The sequence below is a fragment of the Perognathus longimembris genome, chromosome 13 (genome assembly GCF_023159225.1).
Source record: "Perognathus longimembris pacificus isolate PPM17 chromosome 13, ASM2315922v1, whole genome shotgun sequence".
NCBI classification, from domain to species: Eukaryota; Metazoa; Chordata; class Mammalia; order Rodentia; family Heteromyidae; genus Perognathus; species Perognathus longimembris.
Window position 1 is genome coordinate 14,610,790 of NC_063173.1, and position 19,983 is coordinate 14,630,772.

Below are 19,983 nucleotides of genomic sequence, written 5' to 3' on the forward strand. Positions count from 1 at the left end.
CTTTCTTTTTTGTCTCCCCCACACTTCTCTCTTCTTTATATTATTCTAGAATGAAGAAAATTTTTGGTCCTAGCCTCTGGAGCACATTAAAGGGTGTTTTGTTATTTGTTTGCTTTCCAACTCCAAGGCAGGAATTGGATATTTAAATCTTTAGTGTCAGGGGAGCTTTGATCTTCCAGAAACATCCATTTCTTTAGACTGTATCCTTTGTTTTGTTTTATTTCAACTTCTACTTCCAGGTCTTATTTTTATCTCTGGGGCTATCAAAACAAGCCTCTTCCTTCCATAGGACCCAAGGCATTCATTCACTTTCTCCTATTAGATCTAAATTGCATCCCTTTTTGGAAATAGGTTTTGGATTTTTTTATTTGATCATCATTGTACATATTTATGGGGTGCAATGTGATAGTCCAGTATATGTGTACAGTGTGTATTAATCAGACCACAGTAATTGGCATACTTTTCACCTCAATCATGTATCAGTCCTTTTGGTGGGAGAATTCAAAACTCTCTCTCCTAGAAATACTCAGTTAATAGCTGGAAATATTGAATTAACTGTTGTCAACAATAATTTTCCTATTGTCCTATAGAGCATTATAAATTTCCTCTCTTGGCTGGGAATATGGCCTAGTGGCAAGAGTGCTCGCCTCCTATACATGAAACCCAGGGTTCGATTCCTCAGCACCACATATATAGAAAATGGCCGGAAGTGGCGCTGTGGCTCAAGTGGCAGAGTGCTAGCCTTGAGCAAAAAGCAGCCAGGGACAGTGCTCAGGCCCTGCGTTCAAGCCCCAGGACTGGCCAAAAATAAAAATAAATAAATAAATAAATTTCCTTTCTTGTCCCATTCATTATCTCCTCTGTACTATTCATGATTCCCTCTGTACCCTCTCTCCAACATACCTCCCAGGCTCTGATATCCACTATTAAGGTAGCCACCTTTTCTCACATGTAAACATCTCAGAAATTGTGATGTATCTTACAAATTGATGGTGTATCACAATGGAAACGTTTTTAAAACATTTTTTCATATGAGATTTTGGTACGTGTAAGAAAGAATATGAATCCTACAACAGTTGGCAAGGTGGGGGTTTGTTAACTCACACAGGTTGGCTCTATGAATAAAATTGATGTAAAAGCTTAAAAATCACATTTTTTCCATAAAATACTGTTGCAGCTGGCAGTCAACTGTGTCTTAAATTTGATGGGCTATAAGAACCTGACATATGAACTTACAACAGACTAGGTACCATTTTCTTCTTGTTTATCCTTGGCTTAAATTTCTTCTTAATATTATTCCTTTCATCTTTCTAGTTTGAAAATCGCAGCGCTCTCTTTCACTTCTCTCTACTTTCTCCTGTCTTTCTCCCTGCATCCTTTTTCATCTGCCTCAATTTTGTTTTGTCCCTTCTTGAAATATGCACAAACCTCTTAGGTTCCTTGTTGATCAGAACTTCTTTGCTTGGTTTTGTTAAATATATTTTGTGATCCTATTTTAAATAGAATTCAAAGTATTTATTTTAAAAATTATGTATATGTGCATATGTATATTCTTTTAAGGATTAGGTAATTCTTTAAAAAAATGTTTTTTGCCAGTCCTGGGGCTTGAACTCAGGGCCTGAGCACTGTCCTTGGCTTCTTTTTGCTCAGCACTCTACCACTTGAGCCACAGCGCTACTTCCGGCTTTTTCTGTTTATGTGGTGCTAAGGAATGGAACCCAGGGCTTCATGAATGCTAGGCAAGCACTCTACCACTAAGTCATGTTCCTAGCCCCAAGAATTACATAACTCATATATTTAAATATATTACACAAGGTCACATTGTGAAATTGCTACATATGCATATAATGTACTCTGTAGTCCTTCTATTGCTCCTTATTCCCACAGCCTCCCTCTATAAAAACTTTCCTGCAAATTTTGCTTTGTGCTGGCAATGAAGCTTGAACTTAGGGTCATGAGCTCTGTCTCAGCTTTTTGGTTCACAGCTGGTGCTCTACCATTTGAACTAGGACTTGGTTCTGACTTTGGCTGCTTTTGACTAGCTAATTAGAAATAGGATTCTCAGATTTGTCTGTTTAGTCTGTTTCCACATTCTGATCCTCAGACCTCAGATTTTTGAGTAGCGAAGATTACAGGCATGAGTCACTATGTCCAGCTCTCTTACAAAATTTTAAATAGCTTTTTATCATGCCTACAGTATACTTTAGTCATATCCTCCCTTAGTCATCTCTTTTCCTCCTTCCCACCTCCTGCTGGTTTTTCACCAATAATATTTCTCCCCCCCAAAAAAAATTTATTTTGGGGCTGGGAATATGGCCTAGTGGCAAGAGTGCTTGCCTCATATACATGAAGCCCTGGGTTCGATTCCTCAGCACCATATATATAGAAAAAAGCCAGAAGTGGCGCTGTGGCTCAAGTGGCAGAGTGCTAGCCTTGAGCAAAAAGCAGCCAGGGACAGTGCTCAGGCCCTGAGTTCAAACCCCAGAACTTGCAAAAAAAAAAAAAATTATTTTGGTCATTTGTGGGCTTGAGCTCAGGGCCTTTGCATTGTCCTTGAGCCTCTTTGTGCTCAAGGCTAGAACTCTACCATTTGAGCCACAGCACCACTTCCAGTTTTTGAGTGGTTAATTGGAGATGAGAGTCTCATAGACTTTTCTGTCCTTGCTGGCTTCAAGCCTCGATCCTCACATCTCAATCTCCTGAGTAGCAAGGATTACAGGTATAGGCCACCAGCGCCTGGCCCCAAATAAGTATTTTTAGTGTAGATTTTCATCTAGATTCCACATGAATGAAAACATGCTGCATTTGTCTTTGTAACTTTGACTTATCCAACTTACTGATTAGAGCTTTCTTCTTTTTAATTTGTTTTTGTGTGCAAAGGCCTTATGACCTGATAGTAGTGCCACAAAACAAGGTGAATCCTGAGCACTACATCTTCTCTCCCTTTGGGGTGCTATACGTACACCCGCTGGACGGCAGTGAGGCCATGACGCTGGGTACCTGGCATCGTCACTCTGTTCTCTGGCAACGGCTCCAGTTCATTCCGTTCTTTAAGTATTGCCTCTTACGCAAGGCCATAGCCTGGTAGGTAGGTGATAGTGGGGATGAGATTTGTTCGGAAAATGCTTGGGAGCCATGGCTTACTGTCACTGACCTCTAATCTGTAGTTGGAAGAAGAACGTGAAGTTGCTCTTGGTGCGTCAGCTCCAGATTATCTTAGGGACTCAACTGCTCTCTGCGGTGCCCCACTTTGGAGCTGGGCTACTCCATATTAGCCGGTAAGTTATTAAAAATACAGCATCAGGTGGCTCACGCCTGCTATCCTAGCTGTTCAGGAGTCTGAGATCTGAGGATCATGGCTTGAACCCAGCCCAGGCAATTAACCAGCAATTAACCAGCAAAAAGCCAGAATTGGAGTCATGACTCAGGTGACAGGCCCTGACTTCAAGCCTCAGAATCGAGACAAAATAGTAAACAAACAAAACCACACAACTTCAATACATTAAAAAAATATTTTAACTGCTCAGTATGATGGCATACAGCTATAATCCCAGCACTTGAGAGGTAGAGGATTGTGAGTTCCAGGCTAGCCTGGAAAATGAAGCAAGACCCTGCCTTAAAAAAAAAATGTTTTGAGAAACGTTTTAGAAATCATAAAAAAGCACAATGAAAAATCTTTGAATTCCACCACATAATTACTGTGAACATGTCCTTCTCACTTTTTTCTGCCACATATACAAATGTGGCTGTAGCAATATAATCTTCAAAGAACTATTGTTTTCCAGAAATAATATATGCTGAACATACATGTACGTAGTTACATGCTTTTCTACATCAGCTTGTCCCAAATGTCTCACAATTAAGTATCAAGTCTAAGGATCAAAGTTACACCTGTAATCCCAGCTCCTACTCAGAAGGCTGAGATCTGAGAGGCTCTCAGTTTGAAGCCAGCCTGGGCAGAAAAATCTATGAGAGTCTTATCTACAATTAACCAGCAACTGGAGCTGTAGTCCAATTAATAGATTGTCAGCCTTGAGAGAAAAAAAAGCTAAGGGGCAAGAACCCAGGCCCTGAGTTCAAGCCTTAGTACCAACACTGATACAGACACACAACTTGGCTATTCTTGTTTTCAGTGCTTCCTTCCCTCCCCCTTATGATGATTCAGCTACTCTCCCCAACTCATATCCATGGCTTCTGAGCTGAAGGCATTGAAGGAATGTGGTGGGTAAACTGAAGACATCAGAGACCCAGAGGACTAGAATCTGGAGACTGTGTCGGAAGAGGACAGTCACTACTCAGTTCCAACGAATGGCTGGCATTTGACCTGATAGATCTAGGGTGATCAGCGCCGTTTCTCGGAAGTCCACATTTTGTTGTGAAATTTCATAATTTTAACCATTTGGCTCAAATTTTAATTAAAAGATAGTGCTAACCCACTCTTTAATGGTACTTCCTAGACTTTTTTTTTCAGTCTAAAATGGACACACTGTTTCCAGTTTCATGTCTGCTCTAGGCAGTTTCCATCCTCCAGTCTTGCCTGATTAAAAATGTAAGGACTTGGGAATGTGGATATATCTGAATTTAGATTCTGAAAATTAGTAAAGCACTTTACTCTTTGTGGCTTAGTTCACTAATCTGCAGGCTAGGGTAACGATTTCTGCTCATCTGAGCACCAAAGGCTCATGTCTATAATCCTATCTACTGAGGAGGCTGACGTCTGGGGAATACGTTTCAAAGCCAACCCAGACAGGCAAGTCCATGAGACTCTTCTCCATTTAACCACCAAATAGCCAGAAGTGGAGCTGTGGTTCAAATGATTGAGCGCCAGCCTCAAATGAAAAAGCTTAGAGACAGTACCCAGGTCCTGAGTTCAAATTCTAGTAGTGGTACAAAAAATTAAAAGAAAAAAAAAGATTTCTGGGCTGGGAAGGTGGCTTACTGGTAGAGAGCTTGCCCAACATGCACAAAGCCCTGGGTTTGATTCCTCAGCACCACATAAACAGAAGAAGCCAGAAGTGGCGCTGTGGCTCAAGAGGTAGAGTGCTAGCCTTGAGCAAAAAGAAGCCAGGGACAGTGCCCAGGCTTTAAGTCCAGACCCCAGGACTGGCAAAAAAAAAAAAAAAGATTTCTGTCTCTGTAATGCAATTGTGGATATAAGGTGACATAACCAACAGCTTCTTAGTCTCCAATGGATAAAAGCATTTTGAGCTGGGAGCCGATAGCTCACGCCTATAATCCTAGCTATTCATTCAGGAGGCTGAGATCTGAGGATCGCAGTTCACAGTTCGAAGCCAAAAAACTCAAAGTGGAAGAGCACTAGCCTTGAGCAAAAAGAGCTCAGGGACAGCGCCCAGGCCCTGAGTTCAAGCCCCTTGACTGACAAAAAAAAAAAAATTGTTTTTCAAGAACGTTTTAGATACGCAGTTCTTTGGGAATAATGGGGAAAGCGAATATGTAATTTAATCACCTGGGGTCCTAAGACTCACCTATCAGCCTAGACTTTCAGAGCCTACAGCTTCCTTTCTTTTTTTTTTTTCTTCCCAAAGAAAAAGCCTTATTTGTCACTTCCTCTAAGCCAGAATTTGGGATCTATTTAACCCTCTCTCCTGGAAGAGAGGTCACAGATATAAACATCTGCACATATCGTACGTGTCCTCCCCCCCCCCCCATACACACACGCAGTTTCCCAGCTAGCACCTTTTCCAGGCTTGAACGCTTTCAGAGAACTCTGAAGCTGTCACGGCTGAGCACTGGGATTGTCACCATCTGTGCACACATTCGTGTAGTCTGGGGTGAACAGGTCTAGGTCTGAGAAGAGATTTCAGGCGTCTGAGGAGCCACCTCTCATGAACTCATCCCTTGCTTCCAGGCTTCTGCAAGAGCTTCACGCCGTGTCCTGGCTGCCCAAGGACCCTGACCAGTGCTATGAGCTGCTGGACCTGCGGAGGGCTCTGGCCAGAGAGAAGTACAGGGCTCTGCGGTTACTCCGTTACTTCCTGAATCTCTGTACATCCATTCTCCAGCTGGTAAGAGGCTCCCATTTATTATGAACATTTTCTCCAAACTGAGTTCCCTGGGAGCCCCAGCATCTTCTTGGTTCTCCCAGGAGCCTGTGTGACTTAGGCTGCTCTTAGATCACAGTCATTGTCCTACCCAGCGGAGGCTGACTGACTTCTGGCTGACTTCCCAGGAATCCATAACTAGTGAGCAGAGGCTGAGAATCAAACCTTCCTAAGGGTTGGTTCTGGCCTAAGGGCAGAAAGGATAAAGAACAGAAGAATGTTTCTTTTGTTAGTTGTTTGTACTGACCGTGGGGAATTAGGACACTTAGTAATTTGAGGCCTGGAATCCTGAACTTTTCCTTCTACTGGGATTAGTTTTAATGGCGGGGGGGGGGGGGGGGGGGGGAGGGGTATGAACTCTGGGCCTTGTGCTTGCTAGACAGGTGCTTTACCATCTGAGCCACTGTATGAGACCCTTTTGTGTTGGTTATCTTTTGAGACATGGTCTCACTTTATGCCTAGACCAGTCTGTACTGCGATCCTACTATTTGTGCTTTCCTGAATCACTGGTAGATACTGGTTGAAATACAATCTTGTGAATTTTTTGCCCTAGCTGACCTCAAACTTCAGTCCTCCAATCTCTGCCTCTCAAGTAGATAGGACTACATACTTGAGCCACTCCACCTAGCTGGGATAATCTTTGAACCTCTATCAAAAGTTTGCCTTGTTGGGCTGGGGATATAGCCTAGTGGCAAGAGTGCCTGCCTCGGATACAGGAGGCCCTAGGTTCGATTCCCCAGCACCACATATACAGAAAACGGTCAGAAGCGGCGCTGTGGCTCAAGTGGCAGAGTGCTAGCCTTGAGCGGGAAGAAGCCAGGGACAGTGCTCAGGCCCTGAGTCCAAGGCCCAGGACTGGCCAAAAAAAAAAAAACAAAAAACATAAAAAGTTTGCCTTGCCACTGTGGCTAGTAAGTACATGTGATTATGGTCCTACATGCCTGTAATTCCAGCAATCTGGAGGCTGAGGAGGGAGGATAAAAAAATATCACAAGTTCAAGTCCAAACTTGGCTACATAGTGAGTCTGAAGCCAGCTTGGTACTTCATAGCAATTCCCTGTGTCAAAAAACAAAAACAAGGGTTGAGAAGGTGGCCTAGTGGTAAAGTGCTTGCCTAGCATGCATGAAGCCCTGGGTTCGATTTCTCAATACCACATAAACTGAAAAAGTCAGAAGTGGCCCTGTGGCTCAAGTGGTGGAGTGCCAACCTTAAGCAAAAGAAGCTCAGGGACATGTCCAGGCCCTGAGTTCAAACCCCGAGGACTAGCAAAAAACAAAACAAAAAACATGAGTTAATAAATGAACAAGCAGAGGGGAGGGGAGTGGCTCAAATGGTAGAGCACCTGCCTAGCAAGTGTGCAGCACTGAGTTCAAACAGAACCTTCCAAAACAAGAGGAGGAGAACAAAGAGGAGGAAGAGAAGGATGGGGAGGGGGAGGGGGAGGGGGAGGGGGAGGGGGAAAAAACAAGCATGTTAGAAGACACTGAGAAATGTTGTATGCTACTGCCTAGCATGCGAGAGCCTGTCCCTGTTGGCAGGCACTATAAGAAGTGGGGTAGCTTCTTTTGTTGATGATCCTCTTGTATCCCCTTCCTGTGGTTGTACTTGTGCAATCACTGTATCTCGTCTGAATACACTGGATACTGTATGTATTGGTATTAGAACTAGGGGAGTGAAAGGGAATATCAAAATCGAGAGACACAGGGGCTGGGGATATGGCCTAGTGGCAAGAGTGCCTGCCTCGGATACAGGAGGCCCTAGGTTCGATTCCCCAGCACCACATATACAGAAAACGGCCAGAAGCGGTGCTGTGGCTCAAGTGGCAGAGTGCTAGCCTTGAGCAGGAAGAAGCCAGGGACAGTGCTCAGGCCCTGAGTCCAAGGCCCAGGACTGGCCAAAAAAAAAAAAAAAAAAAAAAAAAAATCGAGAAACACAGGATAAAAAGACAAACGATTCCAAAAGCAATACTTGCAAAAACATTTGGTGTAAACCAACTGGACAACTCATGGGGGGAGGGGGAAAAAGGAAGGGGGAAGAGGGAATGAGGGAGGAGGTAACAAACATACAAGAAAGGTACCCAAGGCCTAACGTATGAAACTGTAACCTCTCTGTACATCACTTTGACAATAAAATAAAAATAAAAAATAAAAAAAGAGGTGGGGTAGGAGATGGAGAATAAGAACTACCACAACTGGTAATTGAACTGCTTCAGAGCCAAGCTTGTAATTGGTGCTAAGTGACTGTATTCTGCTGCCCACTACTAGAACCAGAATACACTGGAGATATTAACGAAAATGTGTTGTTAATTATGGGTGCTTGGTTGATATCCTTTATCCATTTCTAAGAGATTTTATCTCAAGTGGATGTTCACTTTTGCCAATTGATTTTCTTTTTCTGCTTCTGTTCAAATGATCTCAGGGTTTTCTTTTTCTCATTTAGTTTGTTCATTTGAATTGCCAGTCTGAGGACACTGTTGTATTACTAAGTTTGCTTCCCTTCCTTCTTCCTCCCCTCTTTCCCTTTCCTCCCCCCTTCCACTATCTTTTCCTCTTTCTGTTCTTTCTTCCTTTTTCCTTTCTTGAATGAATTTGCACTTTGATTTAATTTTGCCCTTATTTGGAGAGCTTTGAGATAGTAAGTAAGTACCTTTTATCCAGCGTTTAACTTTACTACATTTACTTTATTTTTATTTGTTTTTTATTGTTATTATAAAGTTGATATACAGATGAATTACAGTTATATAAGTCAGGTAATGCGTAAAAAAAAAATTTTTTTTTTGCCAGTCTTGGGGCTTGGACTCGGGGACTGAGCACTGTCCCTGGCTTCTTTTTGCTCACTCTACCTCTTGAGCCACAGTGCCACTTCTGGCTTTTTCTATATATGTGATGCTGAGGAATCAGACCCAGGGTTTCATGTATGCAAGGCAAGCACTCTGCCACTAGGCCATATTCCCAGCCCACTATATTTATTTTATTATTTATATTCTTTCTTTTTTGTTTTACATATAAGCACATTTTTTTCTGACTCCTTTAAGAGCAAATTCAAGGTATCAATTCACTTTATTCCCAAATCTATCAGTGTGTTTTCTCAAAGAACATTTTCTTTCTTAACTATAGCATAATTGCTAAACATATCATTAAAAAATGCCTCCATTCCTGTTGCTGCCTTACTTCTAAAGTTCTCTTCCATACATAATCATATTTTTGTATGTTAGTATTGGGGCTTAAACTCATTCTTGCTTAATTCTTTTTATTAATTCTCATTCTTGCTTAGCTTTTTCACTTGTCATTGGTGTTCTACCAGTGATGAGCCACATCTCCATTCCAACATTTTTCTTGTTAATTGGATATCCAATCTTGTAGACTTTTCTACTCAGGCTGGCTTTGAACCTTGATCCTTTAGGTTGCAGCCTCCTGAATAGCTAGGATTATAGGTGTGAATCACTGGCTCCTGGCTATGATCTTTTTTGCCAGTCCTGGGGCTTGAACTCAGGGCCTGTGCACTGTCCCTGAGCTTCTTTTGCTCAAGGCTAGCATACCACCACTTGAGCCACAGCACCACTTCCAGCTTTTTCTGTGTATGTGGTGCTGAGGAATAGAACTCAGTGCTTCACGAATTCCAAGCAAACATTCTACCACTAAGCCATTTTCCCAGCCCTCTATTTTTTTTAATATCACCTTTATTTTCAAATTTCCTTTATTAATTTGGGCTTTTGGGGGGGATATGTTTCTGTCATAAACAGATGGAAACCGTTTTGTCTGGGAGCCTGTCTTACAATAGGTTTATGTCCTAAGTTCAGATTTATTTGTTCCATCTTGTCTTGGTGTTTTCTATTTCCTATGATTCCCCGTTAAATCTTTCTGTTTCTTATCTTTCTTGGATTGTTTACAACTTTATTGTTACTACTGTCCTCCAATGACTTGGATGTTATATATTTTATACATTTTATTCTTCTCATGGTTGTCCAGGTATCACCCAATCTTGATTTTGTTCCTTTGCAGACATTTTTAGCTGAGTGGGTGGCTGCATGACTCTGTTCTGGGCAAAACAAGAAAAAAAAAAGTATGCATGGAAGGAACTTGAAAAACTCTCCAAAAGAGAAAAATACAACTAACATGTCTTTTTGTGCCTTTCCTGTCCTGTTACTTATAGTGCAAGTTGTAGTGATGGAGAAGCCATCACTATGCTTGGAGAAAGTCAAACTGAGGTAGGAGAAGGAGGAGAACAGGAGACGCTTTGTTCTAACTGCTATTTTTGGGCCTGTGTATGATCTATAGAATTTTTTCATTGCATTAAGTAAATAAACTTTCATTTACTTAATAAATTTTCATTTACTTAATTTTCATTTACTTAAGCCACAGTTTTTCTAGTAGCCTTCTGGTAGTTGCAGCTAAATGTGCATAAGAGGTTTGCGATTTGGTTATTCTACTGGTTAGGGCTCCCTCTGCCCCTCCTCTTCCTCCTCCTCCTTTTCACTTTTATTTAAAAATACTTAAAAACCTTACTGGATGCATATTCGTAATTGAATTCCAAAAGTAGTTATACCTGGTACTAGGGCTTGAACTTGGGACTTGACACTTGCTTGGTAAGCAAGCACTCTACAACTTGAGCCACATCTCAGTCTTGCTTCTTGCTGGTGGTTTTGGAATGTTTTGTTTTTGTTTTTTGCCAGTCCTGGGGCTTGAACTCAGGGCCTGAGCACTGTCCCTGGCTTCTCTTTGCTCAAGGATAGCACTCTGCCACTTGAGCCACAGCACCACGGGTGCAAGGGTTACAGATGAACACCTCTAGTGCTGGGCCTCCGTTTACATTTTCTAGCTATCTTTTACAAATCCACTTTTTTTTAAAGCAAACAATATTTTATTAGAATTATATAATACATAATGATAAATATAAGAAATGTATTGAGTATAGGATCTTAAAATACCTGCAATCAGTGTTCAAAACTCAACATTATAATTTAGGTGGTAGGAGCATTACATATAATCTTTAATGTAGTACAAATATTAGATCTGAACTATAGAGAAGAGGAATTTTTTTACAACCTGTAATGGATTCAGATAGTTCATCTATAATTTTAAGTTTTCCACAGAATCAGAAGAATGTACACAAATAGTACACTTGCCTTAAAGTTCAACATATTGGTCTTTAGATGCTAATTAATTTCCAAGAAAACCTAAATTATTTAAGTGCATCATTATCAACCAATGCTAATACACTTCTACCAATGGTAAGACGGGTCTTTTCACCTTTACTTACATTAATAAACCAAAGAGGAAACAGCTTTCCATCCCACTGTCATTTGCTTTACTTGGTATGCCTCAAGGTCTTTGTAAACTGAATGTCCAAATCTTGGGAGGTGAACAGGTTTAAGGTAGAAGCTACCTCATGTGCCCCTCAGAGACAAGGAGTGTACCAAGGACTGAGCCTTCAGAGGCACTGGCTGGAATGAGAACTGGGTACTGTTGGTGTTTCTGTGAGCCTTACAATGAGATGTTACCTAAACAAGTCTCAAAAAAACCCAAACACAACCCACTGTCTAGGTCAGGTTGCAATGTATAAAGTAACGTGTCACGGTTGCTTAAAACAAGTTTCTCCCTATCTAACAATTGACTCAGAGGTAACATTTTTCTTCTATAACAATGCCATTATGTGATAGTTTTTCTTTTCTAAATTAAAAAACGAAAACAAAACTGCGGTGATCCTCTACTCATCTTCATTGTTGCTGCATTGTATTCTGCATGGTACCGTTTATCCTACTATTTCTAATTATTACTTAACCTGATGATATATTTTTAACTTTTTACCTGCTTGATGAATTCTCTTGACTACAAGCTCCTCTGAGGATTTTATTGGCCACTTCCTCCATGGAAGTGCTCCTTCCTCCATGGAAGTGCTCCCGATTTCAATAATTTCCCTTTTGCTGTCTGTAATGTAAACTTGACACCCACTTAACAATGCTCTGCTTATCAGCCAATTCAATGTTAAGTATTCTCCTCCCAGCTGGAACAAAAACATCCTCTTAGGCTGAAGGTTTGCAAAAGTGTCTTGACAAATCACGCGTCCAATCAATATTTATTAAATAATAACCAGATTGTCTATGCTAAAAATGATGCAACTGATGGCCTCAGGCAGAGTCTAGATAATCTTAGGTTGAAATATGTAAACCATACAATCTGGCCAAGATATTTGGAGGATACAAATGATTTTCTTTCTTTCTTTCTTTTTTGCCAGTCCTGGGGCTTGGATTCCGGGCCTGAGCACTGTCCCTGGCTTCTTCTTGCTCACTTGCTAGCACTCTGCCACTTGAGCCACAGCGCCACTTCTGGCCTTTTTCCATATATGTGGTGCTGAGGAATCGAACCCAGGGCTTCATGTATATGAGGCAAGCACTCTTGCCACTAGGCCATATCCCCAGCCCCAGAAATGATTTTCTTTAAACCCAGAAAATTTGACTTGGTTCAGCTATCCTCAGTGCTTCAAAACCAACTTAAGCACCACAAGAACAGGATGCTTCCCACTTCACCAGCATCCTGGGATTTCCTAAGGTGCATTCATACACATTTTCCTTCTCAGATTTCCCCAGAACACAGCCAGCAAATCCCGCTCCTCCCTAAAACAAAGCTAATTTCTTTCCTTTCTCTGGAAAAAAAACCCCAAACAAGTTTATTCACTTAGTAATAAAAACCATAACTAGTAATTAGAGCTTTTGAAAAAAAAAATAGCCGTCCAGGCCTTTTAACTAAATCAGAAGCAGAGCTCATTTCTTCTCTATCCTGCTAGAAAATGGCCTAGAGGGGTTCAGATGCTACCTGAGGCCCCTTCTTTGTTTTTCACTTGTCTTGTTAGTTTGGTTTGGCTCCTTTTTTTTTTTTTTTTTTTTTTTTTTTTTTTTGCCAGTCCTGGGCCTTGGACTCAGGGCCTGAGCACTGTCCCTGGCTTCTTCTTGCTCAAGGCTAGCACTCTGCCACTTGAGCCACAGCGCCCACTTCTGGCCGTTTTCTATATATGTGGTGCTGGGGAATGGAACCCAGGGCTTCATGTATATGAGGCAAGTGCTCTTGCCGTATTCCCAGCCCCTGGCTCCATTACTATAGTTCTGGTCATAGCCATCTCAGCACTATCGTATCCTGGCATGATGAGGCACCACAGTAAAATTTATCTTAATATCTCAAAGTTCTTCTGAATAATCAACCTGAACAGAGCTACTGTGTAATTACCTCAATATCACTGTAGGTATTATGAAAAGGTTGTTCTTCCACAATTTTCAATTTGTTGCTTCAGCTATTACTTTTCTGACACTGAGCACCCTCTTACAAAGCTTCCTCGTTCCCACTATGTTTACCCTACAAAATAGATCTTCAAAAGTTCTTCAATTAGGATCATCTCTTAGATCAGAAACCAAAGTGGTTTCCTCACCTCTTGATGTACTTTAAGTACTTTATGTCATTTGCTTTTTTCAAAAGGTTAAAAAGCCCTTCTTATTCCCCTGTGTCCAATATAGGTACTCAAGTACAGAGTTAGGAATTATTAATAAAGGCCACAAACATTTCCCATAGAAGATCATTAAATTAAAAAACCTTCTCTTCCTCTCATGTCGTACATCAGGTCTTCTCTGCCAGTTAAGAAAAAAGGTATAACTCATGGTGGCAGGAAGAATGGCTCTTTCCCTTTTTGGGTAGCAGCTGAATTTTTATTGGCAACCCTCGTAAAATAAGTAATTCCTCATTTGTTCTAAGCAAGTCTTAGCTTATGTCCAGCTTTCCTTCAAAGAATATCTTTCCTCTCCCGTTAGAATATAAACATTTGGAGATTTTGAACAGCAAGGTGCTGGGTAGGAATCAGTCACTTTGAATGCTATGTTGGTTATGCAGAGAGGGGGAAAGACTGGACAGCAGGGAAGGAGGGTGAGAGCAACAAGTTCAGTGGGAGTGCTGGTGGAAAACAGGTCTTCAAAGCTGGTGTCAGTGTTTCATGAAGGCCCAGGCTGCCATCACAGGGAGAGCAAACAGTGGCCACAGCATCGCAGGAATCACAGTCTCCCCTTCACCTCAAGGCCCTGAGGATCCATCCTGCACCTGTGACCGGCGCTGCACTCTCGGGGACACGGCCTAGCCTGCCTTACAGAAGAGGTCCAAAGCATCCCGGTGCAGTAGGTTCTTTAGGTCTTGGCCGCCCGTACTGGGCTGCAGCCCCATTCTCTTGCCACTGTCATTGGGGACATACTGTTGATCTGCCCCACCCTAACGGTCCTCTAGTAAGATGGATTTCTTCCTCAGTGATCAAATAATCCACTCTTCCCCCGTCCACAGTTTTTTGTTTGTTTGTTTTTTGGCCAGCCCTGGGCCTTGGACTCCAGGCCTGAGCACTGTCCCTGGCTTCTTTTTGCTCAAGGCTAGCACTCTGCCACTTGAGCCACAGCACCACCACTGGCCGTTTTCTATATATGTGGTGCTGGGGAATCGAACCCTGGGCTTCATGTATACGAGGCAAGTACTCTTGCCACTAGGCCATATTCCCAGCCCTGGTGGTCTAGTGGTTAGGATTCGGTGCGCTCACCCCCATTCACAGTTTATTGCTCTCCATAGATCTTCCCTGATTATCCCATTGAAATTGCAAATGCTTGCTATCTCCAGCACTCTCAGTCCCTTTTCCCTGGCCATTTTATTTTTATAGCACTTTTCACCTTTATATAAAATATAAATTGTTTGTTATATATTTTGTCTACTCCCTTAGGCTTCTTTTTATTTGTTTCATTCACTATCTCTAGTATTCCTTATAGGCTACGCTATAAGGTGCAGGTACTGAATGAATGCCTCATGTGAATTTTTTTTTTTCCAAACAAAATCTGATGCTTACATACAAGTGGCTAATAACAGCAATCCTAGCTATTCCTAGGAGGCTGAGATCTGAAGATTACAGTTTGAAGCCAGCCTGGGCAGTAAAGTCTGTGAGACTCCTATTTTCTTTCCTCAGTCCCTCTGTACTCTTCTATTAATCTTACATTTACAAATCCTGGAGTATGAGTTCTGAGAGTTGTTACAAACATTCTTATTTTAAATCTAGCCACTTAAGTGAGCAGTATGTTTCATAAATTCCTTTGCCTACTAAAGCTTCTTGTAGATAAATTTGTCCTCTTGGATTCATTTTCCTTTGTTTGAAATACACCATTCCTTTTTTTCCAAGGGAAATATGTGGGTGTTAAATTTTCTAAATCTTTGTGTATTTAAAATCGCCTTTGGTCATTCTCCCAACTTCACTGATGCTGTAGATTTTTAAAAATCCCTCAAAACTGACATGTTATTTCCCTAAGTGTTGGTGTTATAAAGAACTATAGTGAGGCTGGGAATATGGCCTAGTGGCAAGAGTGCTTGCCTCGTATACATGAGGCCCTGGGTTCGATTCCTCAGCACCACATATACAGAAAATGGCCAGAAGTGGCGCTGTGGCTCAAGTGGCAGAGTGCTAGCCTTGAGCAAAAAAGAAGCCAGGGACAGTGCTCAGGCCCTGAGTTCACGGCCTAGGACTGGCCAAAAAAAAAAAACCAAAACTATGTGAATATAATCTAATATGTGTGTGTTGTTGTTGTTGTTGTTTGCATGATTTGTATCCTAATTGACACTTTCAGTGTGAAGTGTTACATCTTTTTATATTTACTATGGAGCTACCCTTTGCCAGCCACTTATATTAAGCAATTTTTTAAAAAATGAAGTGAAGGACCACTTTCATGGGACTTAGGGCATAGCCAATAAGCCTTGCACAATTCTGGGTAACAGCAATGCCCTAGACTATGGGCTGTGAAAGGGGGGGCACTGTAGGGGTTCAGGCATTGTGGGGAGTCTAGAAGAGGACTTTTCACCAAGTCTGATGACATGTTTGGATGGCACAACTGACCAAGATTTACATTTGTGGGTAGCAGAAACGCAACCCAGACACCAGTCAGTTCTAAACCATAAGCTCTATGGAGCTTCACAAAGAACCAGGAGAGCAGCGAATGACCAAGGGTCCATCGGGGCCAAGCATGGCTTTCCTATGTCCCCTTATGTTTCTGCTCAGGACAAGATTGGAGACTCAATAACTTCTGTCAGCCTTTATAGGTTGAGAAACCTCCCAGCTCTGACAAGGACCCCCAAGGAGATTTCCAGGCTTTCCCCCATACTTCACTTTTTTTTCACAGAAAGTCTGTGTCAGTGTCTCGAAATAGCTCCTAGGAGAAAACAGAGCAGTATCACGATTCCCAGCAGCCCACATGGCTTCGCCCTAACTGTCAGAGTCTGCCTCCCAAAGGGACTGCTGAGCCTCTTTCTTCAAGCCTTTCCTGCATCTGTTCTATGTATTGTGATGCTCTCTGAACATAAATACACATAGAGGTCCTGGCCCACTAGCATGAGAGATCATTTGAACATAGATCCTCAGTTTAATACCCTCTCTGGCCACTTAAAATTATGGAAGGACAAACCTCTATCAAAAAGGAGGTCTTATCTAGACACTGCTGGCTCACACCTGTAATCCTAACTACTCCAGAGGCAGAGAACTGAGGATCATGGTTCAATGCCAGGCTGAGGAGGAAAGTCTTTGAAACTCTTATCTCCAGTTAACTACCAAAAAGCCAAATGTACAGCTGTAGCTCAAGTGGTAGAGTGCCAGCCTTGAGTGCAAAAGCTAAGAGATAGTGCCCAGGCCCTGAGTTCAAGCTCTGGTACTGGCAAATACACACACAAAGGCGTTCTTCATGTGTTTATCTGTGTTTCAGACATCAGTGCTTGGTTGGTTGTGTGGATCATCTCCATGGGGTAGTTTACTCCCCATCCTTCTATCTTCCTGGAGTTTCCCCTTTATGCCCTGACAGATCCTGGAGGACACATACAGTATGCAGAACGGCCTGCAGGAGCGAGTGCAGCGCTGTGACAGACTCAGGAGAAGCTATGGCTCCGTGTACCTTCACAAGGTCCTGGTTGAGCAGCTGCAGCAGAAGCTGAGCCAGACAGAGGCCTGGCTGCTACAGCTGGGACGTTTGCACCGCTTGGTCAACTACATGATTTGTCAGAGCCTGGTCTCCATCTTGGAAGATGAGATAACCTCCTTTGTGGCCAGTATCCAAGTGAGGTGGTGGGTGAAGATGGGAAGGCATGTAGTGGGTGAGGGGAGCTTGCATGTACCCCCATGCCCTCTTCTGCTTCTTTTACAGGCCCCCAGGCAAACCCCCTTTCTCTTGTCGAGGCTCATCTTTAATGAATATGGCCAGCTGTCTCCCATGCCCCCTATTGAAAATATAATCCAGAGTCTCACCGAGGGTGTGCAGTCTATCAAGACCTCTGCTCTGCAGGTATTGTGGGTGGAACAGGGGCTCTGGCTGTTGAGCTTCCTAGTTCCTATCATTGTTCATGTAATGGAAGTTCTCAGTCTGGTTAGAACCTCTTATTGTTTGCCCCGTTTCTGCTTCTTCTCTGTATCCCCGTATGAAGGTAATACAGTCTGCAGACATGAAGACCTCCGAGGACTCCCTGTACAATGAAGGTATTTAAGAAGACCCCGGGAGGAGTATGGAGGCTGGAAGGAGGGGAGCAGGGGCACACATAGAGTGTGGGAAGTAGACAGGTATCCCAGCCCATAGAATTTAGTCCTTCGATATGGATAAAGCAGCTCTCCCATTTTGTTGAGAAGTAGGGGAGTGGGGTGTTTTTGTTCACTACTGCACGTGCTTACACGTGTGTGTGTGTGTGTGCATGCGCATGCGCATGCTCCTGGGGAACCTCTCACTGTCCTAGGATGGTGTGACCAGGGCGGTCCAGGATATGACCTCAGCAGATGAGGAAGTGACCTCAGAGTTTGGGGTCCTTTGCTGACTTGAGTCAGGTGTTTGACAAGTCAGGTGGCTACTGGTTTCAGGCGGGTAAAGAAGCAGGGAGAGGCTGTCGTCCAGGGCAGACCTAACAGTGCTGAAGTTATCTTAGAGATACAAGACAAAGAATGAAAAAAAATGGGACTGTTGGTTTTGTTCGTTTGTGTGTTTTCATCAAGAGGCTGCAAGTGTCACTGGGGTCTTTTGGGAGCCATAGGTTTGAGTCGTATGACCAGGAGGAAGTATGAAAAGAAACAGTGTGGGAGCAAGATGATTTTAGATAGGAGAGGAAAGAGACCTTCTTCCCTTGGTGCTTTATGAGACTTTAAAGAGATGAAGAATTGACAACGTTTGCTCTGTGTAAACTGTCTGAATCCCTCACTCAAGGAAATCTACAGTAAAGATCATCTATATTATTTAGAACTTTCAAAGTTGGATTGATATGTTATTTTATTTTTTGTTGGTTGTGGGGCTTGAACTGGGTGATATCCCAGAGACTGTGTTCAAGGCTAGCATTCTACCACTTGACCCACAGTATCACTCCCAGTTTTGAGTGGTTAATTGGAGAGTAAGAGTCTCATTAGGACTTTTCTACTTGTGTTGTTTTTGAACTGTGATCCTCAATCTCAGCCTCTTCAGTAGCAAGGATTACAGGCCCCTTGTACCCAGCTGATATTTTATTTGCCAGTCCTGGGGCTTGAACTCAGGGCCTGGGCACTGTCCCTGAGCTTCTTTTTCTAAAGGCTAGCTCTGTACTAATTGAGCCACAATGCCATTTCTGGTCTTTTCTGTTTACTGAGGCATCGAACCCAAGGCTTCATGCATGCTAGGCAAGCTACACTAAGTCCCTGGCTTGTATTTTCAAATGCAGCTCTTTGTCAACTTATATGTAAAATATATGTTCTGAATTACTCCGAAATGACTGGTTTTCTATTAGTAGCAAACTTTATTTTACTCTCACTTTAGGGATGAAGTTATTGCGGATTTCTCCTTTTATAGATTCCTTCCACAAAACTGCATTAAAAATAGACTCACTTTTGTTTGCATGTAATCACACTGGGATTGACTTTGTATAGCTCCACCGAGGTCTTGGCACCTTGAGTCATTGTTCTTCAACCTTGTCACAGAACAAAGTTACGAGATTGAAAGGCAATAAAGAAGGTGCAGCACCAACCTTCACAGAAATTGGACTTGAAAGTCAAGCAAAGTGACCCTGTCTCTCCAAGTATGACTCATCCTTTCACCTCGATTTCTCCCTCTGTGTCTTCACAGTTCCTCATACTCCTAACATCAGCTATCTCTACTTCCACTGGGTTTTCCTTATGACTATTTTCAAATGACTCGAACTGTGTGGCACCTGTTCTACCCTTGACTCTATATGGGCTCTTAGTTAAGTTTTCCTGTTTGTGTAGCAGATTTAATTCAAAAAAAAAATTTTTTTTTTGGCCAGTCCTGGGCCTTGGACTCAGGGCCTGAGCACTGTCCCTGGCTTCTTCCCACTCAAGGCTAGCACTCTGCCACTTGAGCCACAGCGCCGCTTCTGGCCGTTTTCTGTATATGTGGTGCTGGGGAATCGAACCTAGGGCCTCGTGTATCCGAAGCAGGCACTCTTGCCACTAGGCTATATCCCCAGCCCCATAATTCAAATTTTAAAAATAGGCTCAGTGCAGGTGGTCCACAAACCCATAATCCTAGCTACTCACTCCTGGAAGATGAGTAGTCCAGGGTTAAGACTTGAAATCAGCTTGAGTAGACAAACCCAACAGACTTTATTTCTAATTAATGAGTATAAACCTGAAAGCAGAGATGTGGCTCAAGTGGTAACAGCCTTGAGCAAAAAAAGCCAAGAAGAGCCTGAGGCCTTGTGTTCAAGCTCCACTTGAGCCACAGAGCTTCTAGGATTATAGGTGTGAGCCACTGGTGTCTGGCTTTAACTTCCCCTTTCTAAAGTAAAACTAGAGAGAAAGTGGACAAGTGACCAAGGGAATTCGCTAGGCTAGAGTCCTACTTTTTACCAGGGAAAAAGAATCATATCCAGAAATATCCCCAGTAGACTAACTTTTATATCTCCTTGTGAA

At 42.5% G+C, this 19,983-nt stretch overlaps 1 protein-coding gene across 1 annotated transcript in view; it reads left to right on the plus strand.

Annotated features, from left to right (window-relative positions):
• The window catches only part of Dnhd1 (dynein heavy chain domain 1), a 65,346-nt gene that overhangs the window by 2,138 nt on the left and 43,225 nt on the right, over positions 1-19,983 (plus strand). Inside the window, exons 4-9 of the mRNA XM_048361253.1 lie at positions 2,881-3,084; positions 3,168-3,278; positions 5,870-6,026; positions 16,913-17,164; positions 17,252-17,389; positions 17,529-17,580. Coding sequence (XP_048217210.1) covers positions 2,881-3,084; positions 3,168-3,278; positions 5,870-6,026; positions 16,913-17,164; positions 17,252-17,389; positions 17,529-17,580 — 914 coding nt within the window. The remainder of the gene's footprint in view (positions 1-2,880; positions 3,085-3,167; positions 3,279-5,869; positions 6,027-16,912; positions 17,165-17,251; positions 17,390-17,528; positions 17,581-19,983) is intronic.